The 24,635-nt window shown below is 45.4% G+C and overlaps 1 protein-coding gene across 2 annotated transcripts in view; it reads right to left on the bottom strand.

Annotated features, from left to right (window-relative positions):
• The window catches only part of UBE4B (ubiquitination factor E4B), a 131,178-nt gene that overhangs the window by 93,074 nt on the left and 13,469 nt on the right, over positions 1-24,635 (bottom strand). For both annotated transcript variants that reach the window (XM_077458163.1, XM_077458164.1), the window contains exon 2: positions 9,410-9,596. In XM_077458163.1, coding sequence (XP_077314289.1) covers positions 9,410-9,596 — 187 coding nt within the window. The remainder of the gene's footprint in view (positions 1-9,409; positions 9,597-24,635) is intronic.

Genomic DNA, 24,635 nt, shown 5'->3' with positions numbered 1-24,635 from the left:
ACCGATGACCCCGCCCCTTGTCCTTATATAAGTCGCCGCGCAGCGCATCCCTGGCATTGCGGCCGGAGAGAACATCGAGTCAACATCTCGAGGAGGAGAAGAACCGAAGGCGGCGGCGGCGACAGAAGACCGGGCCACCGCCTGTAAAAGAGCTATAAGAAGAAGCGGTGGCCCGGCAGAAGAACCGAAGAGGGGGACAAGACCCCCGAAGTCGGAAGAAGAGGCCGGCGGCGAGGAAGAAAGCCGGGCTCCTCCGTTAGTAAAAGAGCTAGCAGAAGATAGCGGAGGAGTCCGGCGAGAAGACCCCCGAAGACGGAAGACCCCCGGAGCTGTGCAATAAACTATTTTAACCCTGTGTTGTGTTTTTTTTTTTTTTTACAAGTGACCCCATACTCATTAACATAGGGTGGGGGGCCCCCTTATTAAAGGGGGCTCCCGGATTCCGATAAGCCCCCTGCCCGCAGACCCCGACAACCAACGGCCAGGGTTGTCGGGAAGAGGTCCTTGTCCTCATCAACATGGGGACAAGGTGCTTTGGGGTGGGGGGGCCGCACGCCTCCCCTCCCCCAAGGCACCCCCCATGTTGAGGGCATACGGCCTGGTACGGCTCAGGAGGGGGGGGCGCCCGCTCGTCCCCACCCCCTTTCCTGGCCGACCAGGTAGCGTTCTCGGATAAGGGTCTGGTGTGGATCTGGGGGGGACCCCCACGCCGTTTTTTCGGCGTAGGGGGTTCCCCTTGGAATCCATACCAGACCTAAGGGCCTGGTATGCTCTCGGAGGGAAAACCCACGCCAAATTTGTTTCATAAATTTGGCGTGGAGTTCCCCCTTCAGAGCTCATTCTCTGATTGGCCACGGCAAAAGTCGCCTGGCCTGGGGCGACTTAAAGTTGTGTTGTAAGTCGCCCCAGGTCGTGTCTAAGTCGTGTTCAAGTCGTCTCCAAGTTGCCTCACAAAGTCATCCTGAAGTCATGTCGCCCCTGTGTGAACCGAGCCTTAGGATCAGGGGTGCAACGTCATCCTTTTGCAGACAAGCCCTGTAGCTTTCTTGCCTGTACCTCCTCACGGGCTGTTTGAAAGTTGCAGGGCTTGTGAATGAACTACGAATGTGCTCACCAGTGCCCTCACACTTCATTCAGAACTACAAGCCGCCAGCTGTGGTGGCTGAATGCAATTTTAGTTTATTTACAGGAAACTGAGAATGAATGACATGGCTGTGTGGGTGGAGTCCTGAACAGCTGTGATCTTTTATAAAAAGTAATAGCGAGTGCAGGCAGAAGATTCCCCACTCAATGTCACACTGAGGGCGGGGGGATCAGCGAAACTGGCGGCAAGAGCTGAAACAGGTCACTTGTTGCACCCTAAAAACTGGCTAAATGTCAACACAAGTCCAGACCAGACCATACGATTGAAAAACGCAACTTGTTAGACTCCAGGGATGCCATAAGGGATCATTCCCCATACGAAGTGAAACATCTTCTGTTAAAGGCCAGTCATTCTTTTTTACAAATACGGAGTTAAGTGCGGCCGCCTATTGGCCAATGCCTTAGGCCCCTTTCACACGGGACAGATCAGTAATGATCCGCCCCGTGATGATCTGCTTGCTCAGGGGGGATCGCTCTGTTGTCTGTCCGCGTTCATCCGATCCGCTCTGCAGACGGATAGAAAAATAGGATTTTCCCCCGTCTGCAGAATCGGACAATAGCGGAGGCGGACGATAGCGGGTGTCTGCAGATGTTTATCCGCAGACACCCGCTATCCCATAGGGATGCATGTATGTCCGTATTTCATCCGCAAATGAATGGATGAAATACGGACATAATGTGCGCATGTGTGAAAGGGGCCTTAAGCACCAAGCGCTCAGTCTTACTTTCCAGCTCTACTTTTGTCCTCGGATTCTAATGTTCATTCTTCTCCCGACCTATCGGTGAGTTTCCTTGACTTTTACTCTAAATTGTATCATTTAGATCTCTCCAAGGCCCCTTTCACACTGGGGCGGGAGCGGCGTCGGCGGTAAAGCGCCACTATTTTTAGCGGCGGTATGCGGCCCCTAGCAGGGCGGTTTAACCCCCGCTAGCGGCCAAAAAAGGGTTAAAAACCGCCCGCAGAGCGCCGCTGCAGCGGCACTTTGCCGGCGGTATAGCCGTGCTGCCCCATTAATTTCAATGTGTAGGAGCGGTTTAGGAGCGGTGAATACACCGCTCCTTCACTGCTCCAAAGATCTGGCTAGCAGGATTTTTTTTCCCCCGTCCTGCCTCCGGCTTTCACACTGGAGTGAAAGGGGTCAGATTTATGGGGGTTAATGAAAAGATTTATACAGATATATTATGCAATGTGTATTTTTACGTATGTTGAAATTTGTCTTAGTAAAAGAAAAAAAAAGTGATTAAAAAAAATAATAATAATACTTTGTGGTGCTCCATCATATAACATCCCAATAAAATATATTGACGTTTTTGGCTGTAACATGATAAAATGTGGAAAATTTCAAAGTGTATGAATAGTTTTTCAAGGCACTGTATATATGCAAGGGTTTACAACCACTTTAAAGTGGTTGTAAACTCCCCCCCACAACTTTGTCCCATGTAAATCAGCATAAAAAACCCCTAATGAACACTGCTTGTAGATATCTCCTTACTTGCCTAGTATTGTTGTAATCCTTTGTTCTTTAGAATGACAAGCATGCCCAGATTTCAACTGACTCACTCTGTGTACTTTATTATCAGGACTTCCTATGGCACACAACACTGAAATCTTCCTCCTACACCCCATGTGACATCACATGCAGTGTAAAGCAGGGCATGGGACAGCATTACTGCAGTCTTATCAGCTGAAGCTGATAAGTCAGACAAAGGCAAACACTAGATAATCGGCACTAGTAAATACTAAGAAATAAAACAAGTGAGCTATGTACAGGAAGCAGGGTTTCCATACAAACGTTGGATTGACAAGGAGGCTTGGTTAACAGTACAGGAAGTGCTCAATGTAAAGGTGGAAATACACTCCGCTGTGAACTCAGAAAACAATACTTAAAGAGGAAGTAAACCCTGATGAGTTTACTTCCTCTTTCATTCCCTGCAAAGGTAAAGCATAATGGACTACTATGCATCGCATAGTAGTCCATTATCTGACACAGGAGCCAGTGAAGTCACCGATGTCCCCTGTAGTCCGCCGCATCCATCTTCTCGGTGGGGTCTCGCTGCTCCGCAGCTGTCATTCGGCGAAGCCGCGATGACGTCACTCCCGCGCATGCGCACGGGAGCCGCCACTCGCGGCATATCGCCGTTGACCGCGGCGTGCTCAGTGCGTGTCTTTCGCCAAATATCTCCTAAACCGTATAGGTTTAGGAGATATTTCTTGGACCTACAGGTAAAGCCTTAATCTAAGCTTACCTGTAGGTCAAAGTGTGTTGTAAGGGTTTACAACCACTTTAAGATGGTGCTGCCTAACCCCTGGAAACAAGTTTTTTAAAGTTTCTTTAAACAGTAAGTAATATGCGATTTGGAAAAGATTACAGTGGCTATAGTTTGATAATGACTTATTATAATGGACTAAATGAAAAGAAGCATCAGAGTGGGAGAGTTTACTTTCTCTTTAATGCAGAAAATGCATTATGGTAAATAAAAAAATTAAATAAAAAACACATTTTACCTTAACCACTTGCTTACTGGGCACTTAAACACCCTTCCTGCCCAGACCAATTTTCAGCTTTCGGTGCTCTCACACTTTGAATGACAATTACTCAGTCATGCAACACTGTACCCAAATTAATTTTTTGTCCTTTTTTTCCACAAATAGAGCTTTCTTTTTTTGGTGGTATTTGATCACCTCTGGGGTTTTTATTTTTTGCGCTATAAATGAAAAAAGACCGAAAATTTTGGAAAAAAAAACGCATATTTCTTTGTTTCTGTGACAGAATTATGCAAATTATTAATTTTTCTTCATAAATTTTGGCCACAATTTATACTGCTACATATCTTTGGTAAAAATAACCCAAATTAGTGGATATTATTTGGTCTTTGTGAAAGTTAGAGAGTCTACAAGCTGTGGTGCGAATCGCACAAAATTGATCACATCTGATGTACTGGTGGCCTATCTCACTTCTTGTGACCCGAACAAGTCAGGAAAGTACAAATACCCCCCAAATTACCCCTTTTTGGAAAGTAGACATTCCAAGGTATTAAGTAAGAGGCATAGTCAGCTTTTTGATGTTGTCATTTTTTTCCCACAATTCTTTGCAAAATTAAGATTTTTCATTTTTTTTTTCTCCACAAAATTGTCATTGTAATAGGTTATTTCTCTCACATGGCATGTGTATACCACAAATGACACCCCCCAAAAAATTCTGCTACTCCTCCTGAGTATTACAATACCACATGTGTGGGACTTTTTCACAGCCTGGCCACATAGAGAGGCCCAACATGCAGGTAGCGCCATCATGTGTTCTAGGAACATAAATTACACATCTAACTTGTTGACTATTTATTACACTTTTGAAGCACCAGGACAATGACACGTGAAGATGCGTGGCACCGATGGCGCGCGACACCGATGACAGATCGCACTGATAAGTGGCATTGATGACACGTGACACTGACAACAGATGGCACTGATAAGTGACACTGACAACAGATGGCACTGATAAGTGGCACTGATGACAGATGGCACTGATACGTGGCACTGATGACAGATGGCACTGGGGGCAGGATGGATGGCACTGCTGGGGGAGGATGGCACTTTTATTTTTAACTTTTTTTTTAATCAAAACAAAGGAAAGCAGAACGGCTGCCGCTGCAGCCGTTCGTCTCTCCCCTCTCACACTCGGTCTGTGTGAGGAGGGAGAGCGGCGCTGAGAGATGATCTCATATGTTTACATATGAGATCATCTCCCATTGGACACGCCGTTCGAGCTGTAAACGGCCGCTGTGATTGGCCGTTTACAGCGATCTGTGTTTGCCTGTCCCTGGGGGACACGGCGAACACAGAACTTCCGCGATGCGCGCCCGCAGCGGCGCGCATTGCGGAAGTAAACATTAGGACGTCCAGGGACGGCCTCCCGGACAAACGCGCCTGTCCTACGGCCGTCATTCGGCTATAGGGCGGGCACGAGGTGGTTAACCGCTTGCCAACCGCCTCACGCCAGCAGAAGGGCTCGTACAGGCAGAATCACGTACTGCCAGTGTCATTTACACAAGAATCAGTGCATTTGTATAGCACAGATTGCTGTACAAATGACAATGGTCCCAAAAATGAGTCAAAAATGTCCGATGTGTCCGCCATAATTTCGCAGTCACGATAAAAATTGCTGATCGCCTCCATAAAAAATAAAATAAATACATACACCCAATATAATATAATATACACACACACACACACACACACACACACACACACGTCAGTTAAAGAGACGCCGTTTAGAACCGCAAAAAGTGCTCTGGTCAGGAAGGGGGTAAATTCTTCCGGGGCTGAAGTGGTTAAAGCAGTAGTAAAGCCGCTAACTTGTTTTTTTCCCTACACCTGTAAGCGAAAAGGCACAATGAGCTAGTATGCACCGCATACTAGCTCATTATGAAATACTTGCCTTAGAACGAAGCGCGATTTCGTGCACCCCGATGCGCGCAGAGGGAGCTGACATTTTCCCTCGGTGCGCGGTGAGTGGACGGAGCCGCGATATCGTCACTCCTGTGCATGCGCGTGGGAGACTTCTTTCCGGCAATGTCCGGCGTCTGCCAGGCTTTCAGCCGAGAATCCCCGGAGCGCATGCGCCGCTGAAGTCAGCGGCCCATTGCGAGGGGAATATCTCCTAAACCATACAGGTTTAGGAGATATTCTTTTACCTCCAGGTAAGCCTTATTATAGGCTTACCTGTAGGTAAAAGTTAAAAATGTGACTATACTACCACTTTAAGTCAAAGCAAGAAACTCCTATAAAAGTAAAGATCTGCTTTAATGAGCGCTGCGCTCACAACCTGCATCTGATTTGATGAATGGTAAAAGGAACAGAGTATGGCTGGACACCTGGCACTGGTTTTGGATGTTGGTTGTTTTCAATCAAAAGAAAATAAAGGTAAATTTTTAACTGGTTATGCATCAGGCAATTGTGAAATAAAAAAAAAACAAAGACCTTCAAAAGGTAATAAAACCATTCAAAATGCAGAAAATTTTGGCTCCGTTAACATTTGGTGAAAACAAAAGCAAGTCCCAACCTTGTACTAAGAATAACCGGCGATTGCAGAGTGTGCAGACCTGTCCGTAGACGCTCGGTGACTCAGCGTTTTCCCAGCACAAATCCAAAGGAAAGACATCTGGGCTATTTTAAAAGGGTAATCACCACCGACTCTATAATTCAAGAGGAAATTTGGCTCAAAAAATAGACAGGGGGGAAAGCAAAGAATCTCCTTCAGCTTTTTACTGCCTTCTAGATCCCCATTCATCTGTTCTTCATTCCAGTGACAATTGGTGCCACCAGGAAATGAAGAGAGTGGAAAACTTCTCCAAAGGGATCACAGGCAGCAATGACTTCTACCCCTTTTTCCCTGATCAATGTAGGTACCGCTGCTACAGTCATCACCGCTAGCTGAATGCAAGGTAAAAATCTGAATTAACATCTGAAAGACAAATGTAAATGGTCTTATCTGCAAAAGAAATCTTAACCACTTCAATACCGGGCACTTTCCCCCCTTCCTGCCCACAAATGGAGCTTTCAATAGAGCTCCAATTTTGAAAAAAAAAAAAACCTGATGGGCACTGATAAGCGGCTCTGATGGGCACTGATTGGGCATTGACTGGCTTTATAGAGGGCGACAGGGTGGCAGGTGATGGGCACCTTTTGATGGGGGGCTGTGCTGATAATCAATGTGCAAATTATCAGCACAGACCCCCCCCCCCCCCCCCCGACAGGGAGCGACGCCGATAAGCTTTCCCTGTCAGCGTGAACCAAGAAAAGCCATTTACCGGCATTTTCAGGTTCACGTGATGATCAGTTGTGATTGGTCACAGCTGATCACGTGGTATGAAGCCTCTGTCAGAGGCTTCATAACACGATCGGAGTTGCGGTGTGTCAGACTGACACACAGCACCTCCAATGGCCGCACTGTGCCTCCGTGGGTGCGCGCCTGCTTCGTTATTCTGATCACGTCATAACGCATCAGATCAGGATAACTAAACCACTTTGCCGCCGTCATTTTGCTATACGGCGGGCGTCAAGTGGTTAAAAGTTGTTGTAAACCTCAGACATAATATGAACAAAGCATATCCCAGTCCAGAGCACCAAGTGTCATTTCTTTGTTGCTTCATTCTTCTGCTGTCAGCATGAGTCACTTCAAGCTATTTTTTCTGACACCAAGAGAAAAATGGTGACAAAGGGAGGACCTCCAGCTGATTCACAGCCTCAGCTCTGTTCTGGTGTGCCGTGTGAAGGGAAGGGGGAGTGTCCCTTTCATCCATCCAATCAGTTCTCAGCTGTCCTCTCTGAGCTCTGCAAAATGTATCTTGAGCTGCCCCCACCCCTGCTTTCTGAAAGCTCAAACAAGCTGTATAAATTCTGCACTTTGGCCAGGTGTAGAGAAAACTGAAGATAAACAGGTCCACCTTATGAATAAAGATTTGTTTCATCTCTGTGCATCACCTGAGGCCACACTTCACCAAGTATATGGAAAGGTTTACAACCACTTAAAGCGGTAGTAAACCCGCAATTTTTTTTTTTTTAACCTGCAAAGCAAAAAGGCATAATGAGCTAGTATGCACCGCATACTAGCTCATTATGAAATACTTACCTTCGAACGAGGCCCCGACATCTGGCCCGATCCACGCCGAGGGAGCTGACATGCTCCCTCGGCGTCTCTTCCGGGTATCGCGGCTCCGGCGCTGTGAGTGGCTGGAGCTGCGATATCGTCACTCCTGCGCATGCGTGTGGGAGATTTCAGTCCGGCCAGACGAGCGCCGCCGGATTTTCACGGCGAGAACCCCCTTGTGCGCATGCGCCGCTCCAGTCAGCGGCGCATACCGAGGGGAATATCTCCTAAACCGTATAGGTTTAGGAGATATTTTTTTTACCTACAGGTAAGCCTTATTATAGGCTTTCCTGTAGGTAAAAGTAAAAAAATTGACCATACAACCACTTTAAATGCACCACTCAGGGGTCCTAAGTGGACATCTCCCTGGAAAATAGTTAGCCATGCTACGTACTGCTGGCTACGGTCAGCATTTTGAAATGGCTTATGCTGATCTCCAGGTTTCATTCAACTTTAAATATTTCATACCCTCTTTGTGCCGTATTCTCTATTATGTCTTCAAGTTATAAATTCAATTTTCATATCAACTACTAGTATAACGAATAGACATTTTGAACTTACGTTGCTCATCACTTCTGGATGAGCATTGTTCATCTGCGTTTGTACCATTTCTGTTTCTCCATAAACAATAAAGTTACCCTTAACCACTTGTCGACTGCCCTATAGCAGCTTTACTGCTACAGGGCGGCCACTCTGCAGAATCGCGTATATTCTACACTTCTGGGCAAGGGGGCATGGACAAGATTGGTCACAGCAGAGGCTGATCAGCGGGTGCCGGCCAATTTAACTGATGGGCGAGGAGACACTAGACGGAGCTCTGGATATGGAAACAATGCAGAGCGCCGTTCTGCCAGCGGGTATGTGCTGGATTCCGATTCCTCAGTTTCCCTGCAAAGCTTGTTGGATTTTACATGCGATTATTGCTAGCGGCTATTCTAGCCTTCATGTTAGATTTTACCCCAGGTGGACTCCAATGTAGTTGTAGAAACATCTCAAAGATGATCAGTGGAAACAGGAGGCACCTGAGCTCAATTTGATCATGGCAAAGGCTGACACCCGCTGCTATCCGATCAGTGAAATCCAGAGGGATGGTGACCCCTATTTTCCATCTGTCTGGAGGAAAGGATGAAAACGAACAGGCGGGTCCATTTTCATTCGATCTCTCCATAGAGAGCAGGGCTCTGACAGGTCCGTCTCTGCAGAGTGAGACGAGACGGATCGTTCATCTGCCTGTTCAGTGGAGCCATCCCCGGCTGAGCAAAGCCGAGTCCGCTGGGAGGACCACCCATGTAAAAAGACCCTTTACAGTAGTCTTTGTAAATCTGACCCTTCCAGGTGTGTAGAATGCCTGCTCCTCTACTGCATGCTGTGGTTCCTCCCACTTGCCCCTATTTCCCCAACCCTGCCCTATTAGTGTTGTAGCAGCCAGATGGAGGAACCACTGTGTGGTCCAAGCATCAGAAACAAATACGTTTATCCAAATAAGCATCAATAATAGTACAAGGTAGAAGGTTTCTACGCGTAACCCCCCAAAAAAAAAAAAAAAAAAAATGATGTAAGACAAAACGTCAGAGCTCCCAATACAGATATGTGTCAGGAATAAGATGTCAGTCACTCACCTGGCCCTCCGATAGGTGAGGTAGCTGGGGTTATGCCCTGAACATTTAAGCCGAGCTGGTGAGAGGAGACGGGGGCTTGTGCTGCTGCTGGTGGTCCAGGGGGATTCTCTCGCTGCGGAGAGGTAAGCGGCGTTGTGGGCTGGGATGACGGCCCACCAGCAAGCCGAGCCAGGCGCCTACGTCTGATCTGTAAAAAAAAAATATATATATATATAAAAATTCATGAAGACAAGCAGCAGAAAAGCACAGCACAGATGTACACAGTCATAGGAACTTGAGCAAAGTTGGGCATACAAGGTGAATAAGGCTCTACGGGGATAACAAATGAGTCAGAACATGGCAGACATTCAAGTTTCTGTAGAACGTGATACCTGAAGAGCACAAAATACAGATTTCTATAGATAAAGATAGATAAAACCTGTGAAAGTGGAAATAAGGGAGCCTTCAACTGCTGACTTGTTTTAAGGATTAAACTTCAGGTGCAATATCCTATATGCAGCATGCACCCAGTGAAGTCACAAATCCTAACCTGCTGACTAATCAAATACCAGTCAAATACAAACTATATGCAACCCTGCTCCCACCCCTATTTTAAGCCAAATTTAACACGGAATGTCACAGAAAAGTGGAAATTCCGCTCTTCCTCCTCCCACCCACCTACTTTATATTTGGAATTTTATTGGGGGGGTGGGGGGGATGGGGGACGACATGTACCCGATTTTGACTGGTACCCGCTCCTCCACTTCTGGTCATTTTGCAGCAACGTTTTGAGTGGAAGTTTGCCCCCCCCCGCAGCCTTCTGGGACACGTCACAAGTCCCAGAAGACTGCAGAACCATTCACAAAGTGCAACGTGTCTCGCACCAGCTGAGAAGCGGCAGGGCTTCACTGATTGTTTGCCTTATGCCCCATACACACGATGAGATTATCGGACGAATGATCATCCGTTTTTTATTGCATGCTAATCTCAGATCGAATCTGATGAGTTTACTAAAGTCACAAAAATTCCTGCACGACAGAAAAAAAAAATTCGGAAGTGATGTCATGTGTTGTAATGCATTTGTATTGCATTTTCGAACGATAGCTGTACCGATTAAATGAAAATCGTACGATCTGGCATCGTACGAAAAAAATTTCCGCGCATGTCCGATAGAATAATATCGGATGTACTGTCCTAATCGGCTCTCGAAAGCTCTGTACTAACGATCCGATTATTGTACGATCGCTTCGAAAGCGGTATTTTCCGTACGATTTTCGGATCGTGTGTACGGGGCATTAGTCAAGATGCCGGCACCTGCACCCAAAGACAACTGAAGAACCGGCTCAAGTGATGACATATAGGTCGGTCCTACAGTATTTGTAGCTGCCGACTTAATTTTTGGGGGGGTAGACTGGAGCTCCTCTAACTACCCTGTAAAAGAAAGAAGTCTATACTTGCCTATTCTCAGGGTGTTTCTGTCCGGTCACATGATCTCCCCAGCGGTCAGCTTCATTGAAGAGGAGAGAATGCTGACAACTGCTGCAGAGCCTGTGCGATGGCATCACCCACAGGCTTCAACCTGGCACACACATAAAAATACTTCTTTGTTAAACCCAGCAGGAAAAAAGCCGACAGACCGCTATACTAACTTACCCGGTGTTAGTGTGGCAATCTCCTCCGCTGTGTCTTTGTGTTCTGACAAGGGGACTGCTCCCCAGGCAGAACGCACTGATCAGCACCGCAGCACACACTGATCAGCACCGCAGCACACACTGATCAGCACTGCAGCTATCGGCTGCTGGTTTTTCAGCATGTCCCATCAACAAAAGCAAGCTTCTATCGCAAAGACAGCTGAACAATATTCAGCCAGTGTGTACCCAAGCCTTAATATGGGGCATTCATTATTGGATGCACTGAAGCCCATCATGTGACTGGACTATACTGCCTTCAGAATAGGAAAGTATATACAACTTTTCTTTTACAGCAAGAGTCTCCAAACTTTCTAAAGAAAGGGGTCAGTTTCCTCTAATTCAGACTTTAGGGGGGACTGTACTCAATGGGAGCAAACTAGGTCTGATCTTTGGTATGGGGGGGGGGGGGGGAGAGAAATAGTTGTTATCATTCGGAGGCCAGGCCCAATGTTATGAGGTCACGCCTGGCCTCTGCATTCAAACGAAAGGCGCCGCTTCGGCTGGGAAGCCGAGATCATTTTATTTTCTTTTATTTCAGGCTTCCCAGCCTAGAGGTGAGATGTGGGGTCTTATTGATCACTGTTCACTGTAAAGAGGACCTGTCATGCCATATTCCTATTACCAAGGATGTTTACATTCCTTGTAATAGGAATAAAAGTGATCAAAAATGTAGTTTTCGAAAGTGTCATACTAAAAAAGCAAAGTAAAATTAACGAAAAATAAATAAATTTAAAATGACTCTGTCTCCATGTGCTCGCACGCAGAAGTGAACGCATACGCAAGTCCCGCCCACATATGAAAAACGTGTTCAAACCACACATGTGAGGAATTGTCGAACGTTAGAGCGAGAGCAATCATTTTAGCCCTAGACCTCCTCTAACGCAAAACATGCAACCAGTAAAAAAAAAAAAAAAAAAAAATCTTAAAGCGTCGCCTATTCCACGAGCGTGTGCAATTTTGAAGCGTGACATGTTAGGTATCTATTTACTCTGCGTAACTTCATCTTTCACATTATACAAAAATTGTGCTTACGTAAATTTTTATTTTTTATTTATTTTTTTGTGGAGAAAAAAAAAAAAAGTGTTCGAAAAATTTCTGCGGAAATACCGTGCGGGATAAAAAGTTGCAACGCCCGCCACTGTATTCTTGCTTAACCACTTGCCTACCAGGCACAAACGCCCCCTTCCTGCCCAGGTCATTTTTCAGCTTTCAGCGCTGTCACACTTTGAATAACAATTGTGCGGTCATGCTATACTATAACCAAACAATTTTTTTTATCATTTTCTTCACACAAATAGAGCTTTCTTTTAGCTGTATTTAATCACTGCCGGGTTGTTTTTTGTAAAAAAACAAAGACCAAACATTGTAAAAAAATAGTTTTACCTTTTTCTGTCAGTAAATTTTGTAACTCATTTCTCACCTTCACTGATGTGCGCTGATGAGGCGGCACCGATAGGCACAGATAGGCTGAACTGGTGGGCATTGATGAGGTGACACTAATGATGAGGCACTAATATGCCGCACTGGTAGGTGGCAGTGGTGGGCACGGATAGGCATTGATGGGTGGTACTGGTGGACAGCAGTGATGGGCAGCCCTGATAGGCAGCACTAATTGCCAGCACTGACTGGGATGGCTAATGGGCACTGATTTGTGGCACTTGTTGGCAGTGTGGGCTCTGATCACTGACAGTGCCCACCAATGCATGCTGGCATTGGTGGGCGCTCCATTTTTTTTTTTTTTTTTTACACTTTATATACTGTAATCAGGGCACAGATGATCAGTGCCTTGATTACTTCCCGAGCTGTCCCCTATGAGGAGATGCAGTTGACCTCGGTCAGTGTGAGGCGAGGAGCACGGATTACCGGCATCTCTGTTTACATGTGACCGGCTGTGATCAGCTGTGTCCAACCATATGGTTAAAGAGCTGGTGTCGCACCATGTCCTAGCACCACGGTGCGGCCACGATCGCCATGCTGCGTGCCCCCACGGGTGCACGAGAGTGGCCGTTCCATGCCACCATTATGACAGTGGCCAGAACAAGAGCTGCACTGCCCCGCTGTCATTTGACGGTGGGCAAGCAGTTAAAAAACATATATAATGTTTGGGGGTTCTATGTCATTTTCTAGCAAACAAATGATGATTTTTACATGTAGGAAAGAAATGTCAGAATATGGCCTGGATAGGAAGTGGTTAATAAAACGCTCTCTCATCTTCACCTGATTGGGCAAAGTTATAGTGTCTCTTTAATCATCATGTCACATTGGAAAGCCTGTCTCTGGCGAGAACATCCCAGCGGCGCGATCACTTTGGAGGACACAGCATGAAGTGAGAACAATCACCCACACTTCATGTGTTGCCACCTTGCCGGCTGGAGGATCAAGGCAGTGCTCTCTTGCTGGTGACCCAGATTTTTTTCTAGAGTTTTCAGCAGCAACACAAACAAAATCAGGTAGGCATCGTCCCTTCGTTTTCTAGCAATCCTGTTGCTGCCTATTTAGAAACACGATCACTAGTATGACATGGGCATAAGAGAGGATAGTCTGCGTGGGAACTGACTTTTGCATAAAAAAAATCCTACAAAAATTGATATATAAAAAACTCTGATGCTAAAATAAACGATTTCAAAAAAAAATTGTGGGCTCTGCAAGGAAGAGGTTTCTTAGTCAGCTCTCTTGCTGCCAGCGCTGTCAATCGCTCAAGTATTGCAGGGAATCCATTGTCAGAAGAATCTTCTCAATACCCGCCCAAAGCTCTCTGAAAATCCCCAGTTACTCAAGTTGGAACTCACAAACAGCTTGGGGCTCCATCAGTCCCCACGGTCACATCTGAGGAACAGGGAGTCGCTTGCTCCTCATTCCCAGGAAGTACCATGCTTTCGCTTTGCTCCTATCAGATGAATGCAGAAGCAAGGAGCAAAAGGAAGGGCAAGTTTAAGAAGGGTCCAATAAAGCATATGTAAACCCAACATTTCTTATTCCCGATATGTGTCTGCTGTACCGTGTACTTGTATGAAAAAGTCTCCCGTTCTCTTTGTAATACTTCCTTTGTGTGAAATCCCTGGTGTTCCTGCCAGTCCCTTTGCTTTCCTATTAAACTCACCACACTAAGCAGAAGAACAGCATGGTCAGTCCTCAAGCTGTGCTGGGAACTCCGTGTACTCTCCTCCAATAGGCAGGCAATAGCAGAAAAACTCTGGATAGCCGCACACAGGAAAAAGGCTTAAAATCCTGTGGTTTTATTATAAATCGGGGGTCACATCACATCAAATAATCCATGTTTTTTCTGCTATTGCCTGCCTATTGCATATGTATTAGCCAGCACCTGGGGCTCCTCGTTAGGTAGGACATCCGTCCTGGAGGGCTATCCTGGAGCGGTGGTTTTCTCTCTCTTTTCCTACTCTCCTCCAATAATCAGACTGGCCCACACCCCCAAAAATATGTAGACAAATATAATCGGCCTAAACTGCAGTAAGAAACATTCTAACACTTTTTGGATATTTATTATAGCAAAAAGTTAATATTGGGGGTTTTTCAAAATCGTCGCTCTATTTATAGCGCAAAAACTAAAAACTGTAGAAAATAAAAACCACAGGAGGTGGTGATCAAATACCACCAAAAGAAAGCTCTATTTGTGGAGAATAAATAAAAAAAAAAAAAAAAAAAAAAGAAGGACGCCAATTTTGTTTGGGTACAACGTCGCACGACCGCGCTATTGTCCGTTAAAGCGGCGCAGTGGCGTATTGCAAAAAATGGCCTGGTCATTAAGGGGGCAAATCTTCCAGGGCTGAAGTAGTTGAAGTCTGTTTTGCCCTGTATTGGAAAAATACAGGTTTGCTTTGTTTTTTTCTTTTTCTCAATCCATTACAGAAAGGCACCTACAGATTAAAAATTTACTAGAGAGATAGATATATATTTTACACACACATATATATACACAATGCAGACCTCTGCTCTCCTGGCTTATGTGAGGATTGGTCTTTAATGACAGGTCCCCTTTAATTCTCCTATTGTCCTATAGTGACCTCTAGAATGGTCGTCAGTTTACAACATACTACAAAAGATGTCCAGCAAACAAGCTTCATGCTGTGTTTCCCGGGGACCATGTGACAGCAGCTATAGAATAACACACCCTATGCGTTATACAGGTAATGCGCACATGCTGACACCACATGCATATTAAATGATTACCAGCAAATCCTAAGGAGAAGAAATGTTTACTTATCTAGCATAAAATTCTGCACCACATCTCCTAGTAGATACATATATAATTCCAGGAATAAGGTCTTTGGGATTTTAAAAGGTGCACATCTACAACAAGGTTATTTAGAAAAAAATAAAATAAAAATAAATATTTATATATATATATTTATATATTTATTAAAAACATCCAAAAGATGAATATTAGATATCACAGAACAATTACAGCTGCAAAATCAAAAGATCCTGTGTGTGGGGTAAAACCAGAGACTAGTCTCCCTTTTTGGATTTTAACGATAATAATTTGGGGATTAAGGTTTTGTATTCCCAGGTTTAATTGTTCTTATTACTCTCCCTTTCAGTTGGGCCATATAATCGGTTTTGTATTACAAGCCGAGTCAGCAGCTGCAATTACTATAGCTGCGGACTATTAAAATATGGACACTTACCTGTCCAGGGCACCCGAGATGTCGGCACCAGAAGCCAATCCGTCCCTCGGCTCTCAGGTGGCATCTTCGGTAAGGGAATCAGGAAGTGAAGCCTATCGGCTTCACAGCCTGGTTCCCTACTGCACATGCGCGAGTCACGCTGCGTGATCCCACTGGTCCCTGCTGTCTTCTGGGACCTGTGCGTCTCCCAGAAGACAGCCCAGGGGGACGGCGGATATGGCATAGATATCCACGGATACTGCGGCTATCTATGCCCGGAAGTGGGAGCAAATACCTGGATTATACAGGTATGTGCTCTCCCTTCCCCCCACCCCGAAAGGTGCCAAATGTGACACCGGAGGGGGGGGGATTCCAAAAAAGCGGAAGCTCCATTTTTGGGTGGAACTCCGCTTTAAAGATAGATCCCCCTCTATAGTTATACCTGATTGATTATTATTTACTACTCCGGAGCCTCAATAAAAATACAAATAGCTTTTGAATATACAGTTAATATATATGACCTACTGGAATTTTGACGCCATGCACTTTAGACATTCATGAATGTCTAAGCTGTATACGTCTGTTGAATATCGGTTATGTATTTTGACTGTTTATTATGTTATTTTTTTTCTTAAAAACTCTATTTCCAGTGTATACTGTGCCCCGATATCAAAATTTCTCCTGAAGAAGCTAATACCAAAAAGGCGAAACACGTAGAGATGGAATCAGTTTGCACCTGTAATATCCAATATTCATTGTTGGATGTTTAATATTTTTTCTAATAAATTTATATATTTTTTCTAAATAACCTTGTTTTAGATGTGCCCCTTTAAAATCCCCAAAACCATATTCTTCTAAATATATTTGGTTACCAGGAAATTAAAAAGCAGAAACAAAAAAAATAAATAACATGGTGTCAGGTAAATTCCACGGGGGGGGGGAATTCTGCTGACTTTTCACCCTATTTTCACCTCCTTTGGAAATAGACACATCAGATGTGGTTTGCTTTTACAAGTTTTTTTTTTTTTTTTTTTAGAACTTTTAATTTCAGAGCCCAATAAAAACTTAAAAATTACAGAAAGTGAGATTTTGGGGACTGTCAGCAACTAGTAGATTTTATCGAAAGAGTTTGTAATTGGCAAGAATTATGTTGTTATTTTTTATTCGGGGGCTCTACCCCTTTTTGTGTGTGAAAATTTCTTGAATAAACTTATATTTGCAAAAAAAGAATTAAAAAGGCAAAACCAAGCAGTAACGTTTTTCCTGGAATAGACGCCATCTCCACATCCGGATGGAGCGAGCTTTCTACCGAAGATTCCCTGTAATATCACACAGTACTGCCAGCAGGAAGTAGGGCCCCATTAACACCTCAGCGGTTTGTAGCTTGAACCTATCTATGTCATGCGATTCCGGCAATCGCACTGTTTTGCAATCGGTTTTGGGGTGTCATTAAAATAGCACTGACATCCATAGCAGATCGCATGGATGCTGTGCGATTGCACCACGGTGCATAAAACGCACAGGATTCACTGCATTTCTCACATCGCAGAAGTGTGAACCGGGACTGAAGCTCCAAAACGCTGGAAGAGAAAAGGAAAAATCTATTTTCTATGGAGATGGCTCACATCTCCACCACAAGTCGCCGGAAGCTCAAAACAGTTGGAGATTTAATTTTCTTGAAGCTCAAAGAAATTGGTGTGTTTTTAAAGCGTTATTTGTTCTATAGCAATGCATGGAAACCATTTGTTCGTATTGATGCGTCTGAGTGTTTTAGCGAGTTTTTTTTTTTTTCCCCAACAAATGCAATACTTAACAGTAAACAACGGCCCAATAGCAGATTTGCTACTACAGGGCGACTGTTCTGCACGAGATAGAGATGATAGAGATATTTTACAAACACACCGCCTCTGCTGTGAAGCAGATCAGTGGAAGTCGGCCAATGGTCTTAGTAAAAACACCACACTGTGTACACAAAAACACTGGCTAGGCACAGTTAACCTTTTGATCGCCCCTGATGTTAAGCCCTTCCCAGCCAGTGTCATTAGTACAGTGACAGTGCATATTTTTAGCAATGATCACTGTATTCGTGTCACGGGTATCACCTTCCACCACAATCCTGCTATTAATCACAGATATAGATAGATAGATATATATATACACATATACACTTCTATTTTAAAAACGCTGTACAAAAACACTCAAATGCCTGAAATAACTCCCAAAATGTAACGCTCAGATGTGAATGCAGCCTAAGAGAAATACTTTGATTCACTGACATGAACTTCCGGCTGCCGGGTCCAACACTTCTACATCACCAGCGCAATACTTGAGGCTAACCTTTATGCTAAGGGCATATACTATGTCGCAAGAAGGGGAATAAAATATTAATAGCTTCTATAAAGAAGCGTGTTAGTGCATGCTAATGAATTCCTCTGAAATGCTGTAATACACACCACTTATGATCCCCCCTTTTTTTGGCACAACAAAATGCAAGAACCCTGAATCTGATCGAGGAACGCTGGAATTGGCTTGGCTTTGGGCTTCAGAACTATGCAGCTGACTCACGAGACTGAGGTCTAATGAATATTAAAGTGGACCTGTTATTAAAAGGCAACAGCTGAATCAGAACACGTGTTAAAGTTACCTGAACACATTATTGGGAGTTACAAGACTCTACTACTTGACATCTGTAAAATAAGATTCCAAAACCAGGTACCCGCTCCCCACAAAAAAAAAATCGTGGCATGTGAGGAGTACTTGAAGAGGAAGTAAACCCTAATGGGTTTACTTCCTCTTCGTCTCCCTGCAAAGGTAAAGCATAATGGGCTACTATGCATCGCATAGTAGCCCATTATGTGTCACTTACCTGACACAGGAGCCAGCGATGTCACCGCTGTCCCCTGTAGTCCGGAGCGCCCATCTTCTTCCGGGTATCGCTGCTCCATGCGTACGGGAGCCGCCATTAACGGAATATCACCATTAGCAGCAACATGCTGCTAGCGACAATAGTGCGCCTGCGCCCCGCTGCCTACGGTGCATGCGCCATAGACAGCTTTGACTGTCTTTTAGTAAATATCTCCTAAACCGTGTAGGTTTAGGACAGGGGTTGACAAATTTGCTTGGAATCTAGGAGCCAGCTAAAAAAGTTAGGAGCCAGGTCCGTGACGGCGATCTGGACCTGTCCCTGGCCTCACATGGAGACGAGTGAGGGGAAGATAGCGCCCCCAGCCCCCCACCTGTCTCCAAGTCATTGCCCATAGCTTTTAGAGGGACATTTAATTTTTTTCAAATGACAATTTTTTTTTTTTTAAATTGCATTTTAGTGTAAATATGAGATGCGAGGTCTCTCTGACCCCAGATCTCATATATAAGAGGACCTGTCATGCTTTTTTCTATTACAAGGGATTTTTACATTCCTTGTAATAGGAATAAAAGTGACACACTTTTTTTTTTTTTAAAGAACATTGAAAAAAATAAAAATAAAAGTTAAAATAAGAAAAATAAAAATTATTTTAAACGCGCCCTGTCCCGCCAAGCTTGCGTGCAGAAGCGAACGCATATATAAAAGCGGTGTTCAAACCACACATGTGAGGTATCGCTGCGATCGGTAGAGTGAGAGCAATAATTCTAGCCCCAGACCTCCTCTGTAACTTAAAACGTGCAACCTGTAGAATTTTTTAAACGGCGCCTATGGAGATTTTTAAGGCTAAAAGTTTGTCGCCATTCCATGAGCGGGCACAATTTTGAAGTATGTCATGTTGGGTATCGATTTACTCGACGTAACATTATAAAAAAAAATTGGGCTAACTACTGTTTTCTTATTTTTTTGTTATTAAATACATTTTCCCCAAAAAAGTGCGCTTGTAAGTCCACTGTGCAAATACAGTGTGACAGACAGTATTGCAACGACCACCATTTTATTCTCTAGGGTGTTATATATATATTTATATATATATATATATATATATATATATATATATATATATATATATATATATATATATATATATATATATATATATATATATATATATATATAAATGTTTAGGGGGTTCTGAGTAAAGTGAAGGAGATGGAGCTTCCCCTGTCTGCCAGCCTATTAGCATTGCTGGTTGTAATTCCAACGGCCACCACAAGAGGGCGCCAGATTCCAGAAGGAACCATAGGATCGTAGAAGGCCTCAAAGCCGGGGGCTCAATTACCGGCCGCCGGCGGCGCGGCCCGACGCGATCACGCCGGGGGGGGTCCGCGGTGACAGGATACCCCCAGCTGTGATGCCCCAAGCGCCAGGCCGCTATTTTTAGTCGCAAATGCGACCTGGCACCCGGGTTTTGTCGAGCCCTGGTTTAGGAGATATTTCTTGGACCTACAGGCAAGCCTTAATCTAGGCTTACCTGTAGGTCAAAGTGGTTTGTAAGGGTTTACAACCAACCACTTTAAAGTGTAAGTACCACTTTTGGTTGGAACTCCGATTTAAAGTGGTTGTAAACCCTTACAAACCACTTTGACCTACAGGTAAGCCTAGATTAAGGCTTGCCTGTAGGTCCAAGCAATATCTCCTAAACCTATATGGTTTAGGAGATATTTGCCCGAAAACGGGCACCGCTGTCTACGGCGCATGCGTGCGTAGTAGTCCATTATGCTTTGCCTTTGCAGGGAATGAAAGAGGAAGTAAACTCATTAGGGTTTACTTCCTCTTTAACGACTTGGAGAGGATCTGCAAAGAAGAGTGGGACAAAATCCCTCCTGAGATGTGTGCAAACCTAGTGGCCAACTACAAGAAACATCTTACCTCTATGATTGGCAACAAGGTTTCTCCACCAATTAGTAAGTCAAGTTTTTTTTTTTTTTTTTAAAGGTTCAAATACTTATTTCACTCTTATTTAAAATGTAAAATCAATTTATCGCTTTTCTGGATATTTATTATTCTCTCACTGTTAAAATAAACTCACCATTAAAGATTATAGACTGATCATTTGTCTGTGGGCAAAACGTACAAAATCAGCAGGGAATCAAAATACCTTTTTTTTCCCCCTCACTGTAGCTGCAAAGAGTGAACCAACTCAATATATTATGGACTAAGACGCCATTAAAGTTCATGTGACTGCACAGGTAGGTGTCCCAATACTTTTGATATTATAGTGTATAATGTTACAGATGCTCTCCAAGCACTTCACTGAAAGCACGTGCTGCATTAAAAAAAAAAAATAATAATTATAATATATATGAAAATTGAATGGAATTGGCACGAGAAGCACTTTGTGGTTTATTTTTATCACAAAGCACTCACAAAATGTCTGCTATTTTCAGGTGACAGATTCGGTTTGGTAGGAAACTAGGTCATGTTTTTAACCAGTCATCGCTTAATAATGAACATAAAGCACCACACTCGTCACTCGTCACTATTTTGCTGAAACTAAAATACAGTGCATGTGGCTGGCAGACATTCCTCCAGACATACTGTACACTCACCCCAGTGATTAGTAGCTCCATGGTATTTACTATACATGTGGATGGATGACAAAACAAACAGTTGCAATAAAAAAAAATAAAAAAAAAGCGGTCTGGTACAGGCAATTAATAAATCACATTAAGGTGCGGCCGCGCCATTCAATGCGATGGCTCTACGGCAATACAAAATAAATGACACCAGTGTTATCCGGGAAAATCGACGGACTAAAAAGACTGCTTATCGACAGTTTAATGCAAACTGAAAGTGTAAGGCAGTCTTTGCACAGCGAATGTCATGACGGGGTTTTACATGAAACTATTTAGTGTTGGCAAGTCCCTAGGAGGAAATATTCTGCTATATAGAGCATTCCTGAACAGTACAAGGGGGATTTCACACACTTGTAAGCAGGTGACAATTTTAAAACAGACGCACAAAGACTGAGAATCTACTCAAAGAATGGAGGATTCCACTGCTGAACTCTTCCTAAAAATCTTCCTGTGGTTGTATAGTCTTTTTTTAACTTTTACCTATAGGTAAAGCCTATAATAAGGCTCATCTGTAGGTAAAAAAAATAATATCTCCTAAACCTATATGGTTTAGGAGATATTCCCCTCGCAATGAGCTGCCGACTGCATTCGTAGGGGTTGTAGGAGGCCCACTGGAACGTGTCATGGAGTCTTACTCTGTGCACACACAGAACAGGCAGCTACAAAGTTGGTTACATCAGCACATACCGTATTTATCGGCGTATAACACGCACCCCAAGTTTAGGAGGGAAATTTAAGGAAAAAAAACTTAAAATTTTAAATGCCCATCAATGTAGCCTTACACTGTCCCCCTGCAGCCCTACACTGTCCCCCTGCAGCCCTACACTGTCCCCCTGCAGCCCTACACTGTCCCCCTGCAGCCCTACACTGTCCCCCTGCAGCCCTACACTGTCCCCCTGCAGCCCTACACAAAATTGCAGTATGGTTAGTTTTAAATTTACCACCGCCGCCATCTTTGGCTCCTCCCGCCGCCGAGAAATTCGGCTCCTCCCGCCGCCGAGAAATTCGGCTCCTCCCGCCGCCGAGAAATTCGGCTCCTCCCGCCGCCGAGATCTTCGGCTCCTCCCGCCGCCGAGATCTTCGGCTCCTCCCGCCGCCGAGATCTTCGGCTCCTCCCGCCGCCGAGATCTTCGGCTCCTCCCGCCGCCGCCGAGATCTTCGGCTCCTCCCGCCGCCGCCGAGATCTTCGGCTCCTCCCGCCGCCGCCGAGATCTTCGGCTCCTCCCGCCGCCGACATGGACCGAGCCGAGGGTACTCGGCTACTCTGCTCTGCTCGCAGTAACACCCCCGTCCTGCCCCTTGTCCTGGCTCCTGTGATGGACACAACACCAGGCCAATGGCGGGACGTAAAGGCTAGGAGGCGTGACTGGGCATGACAGAGCGGAGCCGAGTACACAGTACACTCGGCTCAGCTCGGTAAACAGAGCGCAGATCGGCAGGGGGGGGGGGGGTCGGCGTATAACACGCACCCATGATTTCCCCCCCGATTTTAAGGGGAAAAAAGTGCGTGTTATACGCCGATAAATACGGTAGATTAGGCCACCAGAAATGTTAGGAAATGGCCCAAAAGAGTTAATTTTTTTTCCAGGGTGGCCAGCAGCCTTGGGAGAATGGTTCACGGCAGTACGGAGACTCTCTGGGACAAAGCAGCGGTCACAAGGTTTCTCAGGAGTAGCATGGACCTGAGCGGCAAGAATTGTCACCCAAAAGGAGAAGTGAGACTGGTGCAAACCATAGCCAGAATACGATCAGGGGGAATGACAGGAACCGGAACCAAATTCCATCTTGGAAGTGGAGGAAAATTGTTGTGACAAAGCGTCAGCCCTTACATTCTTAGTACCGGGTAAAAATGAGACAAACTAATTGAAACTAGACAAGAAAAGAGCCCATCGCGCCCTTCTGGGAGAGAGGCGTTTAGCCTCAGACAAGAATGTGACATTCTTATGGTCTGTAAGAATGAGAATCGGCACAGTGTCACCATTCGTTCAGGGCTAAAACGATCGCTAACAACTCTGTCACCAATCTCGTAATTGCACTCCGCAGGTGACAATTTCTTGGAAAAGTAGCCGAAAGAATGCATAGCGCTCTCAGGAGGTAGGATGTTGAGAAAGAAGGGCGCCAACTCCAGTCTCAGAAGCATCAACCTCAAGGAAACCTCAACCAAAAGGCAACGTAGGATCAGGATGTACCAGCACAGGAGCAGAAACCAAAGGCAGCCTTGAGACTCTCAAAGGCCTTAATGGACTCCGGAGAGAAACTCTGTAGTTTACCATCCTTTCTAGTCATATCGGTCAGAGACTTGACCACAGATGAGAAGTTACGAATAAACTTCCGATAATAGTTGGCAAAGCCAAGAAAACGCTGCAGAGGACGTAAACCTATGGGTCCGGGCCACTGTATGACTGCTGAAAGTTTCTCTGGGTCCAATCAAAAAACCAGCAGTGGAAATTACATAACCCAGGAACTTAACTTGTTCACGATGTAATTTGCAATTTTCAATAGAGAATGTTCTCTCTTAGTTTCTGAAGCACACGACAGACATCTGTGTGGTGGCTCTCCAGGGACTTCTCGATATTGTCAAGATAAACCACTACACAACTCCAGTGGCGGACTAAGTGGGGGGGCGGGCCGCCCCGGGTGACACACACTGAGGCCCCCCCCCTCCGCAACTAAAGAGGAGACAGCGCCGTGCCACGGGTTCGCAGCCCACACAGAGAGAGCCCGAGGCACTGGCAGTGGGCAGCATTGCAGGGGGGGGGGGTGCGACAGCACTCGAGTGGAGACTGACATCTGCTGGCTCAGTGATCCGGGACCCGGCACAATAATCCCCTTCTCTCTGTGGTCGCGTCATGCTGCCGTTCTGATCAGTCTCGGGCAGCGGCTGTCACTCACAGCTGAGCAGAGTGAAGCCGCCTCCCCCTCCTCCATGCACAGCACTGTGTAGACAAGGAGGAGGTGGCTGCACGCTGCTCGGCTGTGAGTGACAGCCGCTGCCCGAGACTGATCAGAACGGCGCGATGTGAGTCACGCGACCACAGAGAGACGGGGATTATTGCGCCGGGTCCCGGATCACTGAGCCGACAGGTGACACTCCACTCGGGTGCTGCTCGCACCTCCCCCCTGCAATGCCGCTGCCTTGGGCTCGAGGTACACTATGGGTCCTTAGGCTGTGCACTGTAGGGGGGTGTCTTTACTGTGGGGGGTTCTGAACTGTAGGGGGGGTCCTGCACTGTAGGGGAAGAGTCGGCACTGTAGGGGGGTCTGTACTGTGAGGATTCTGTACTGTAGGTGAGTCTGCACTGTAGGGGGGGGGGGGGGGTCTGCGCTATAGGTTGGAGGGGTCTGTACTGTAGGAGGGTCTGCACTGTAGGGGAGGATTCTGTACTGTAGGGGGGTCTACATGGTAGGGAGGGGGGTCTGCACTGTAGGGGG

The sequence above is a fragment of the Lithobates pipiens genome, unplaced genomic scaffold (genome assembly GCF_037356315.1).
Source record: "Lithobates pipiens isolate NorthernLeopardFrog02 unplaced genomic scaffold, aLitPip1_a1.2 Scaffold_27, whole genome shotgun sequence".
NCBI classification, from domain to species: domain Eukaryota; kingdom Metazoa; phylum Chordata; class Amphibia; order Anura; family Ranidae; genus Lithobates; species Lithobates pipiens.
Note: the sequence above shows the minus strand (reverse complement) of the source record. Positions and strands in the feature narration are given on the sequence as shown.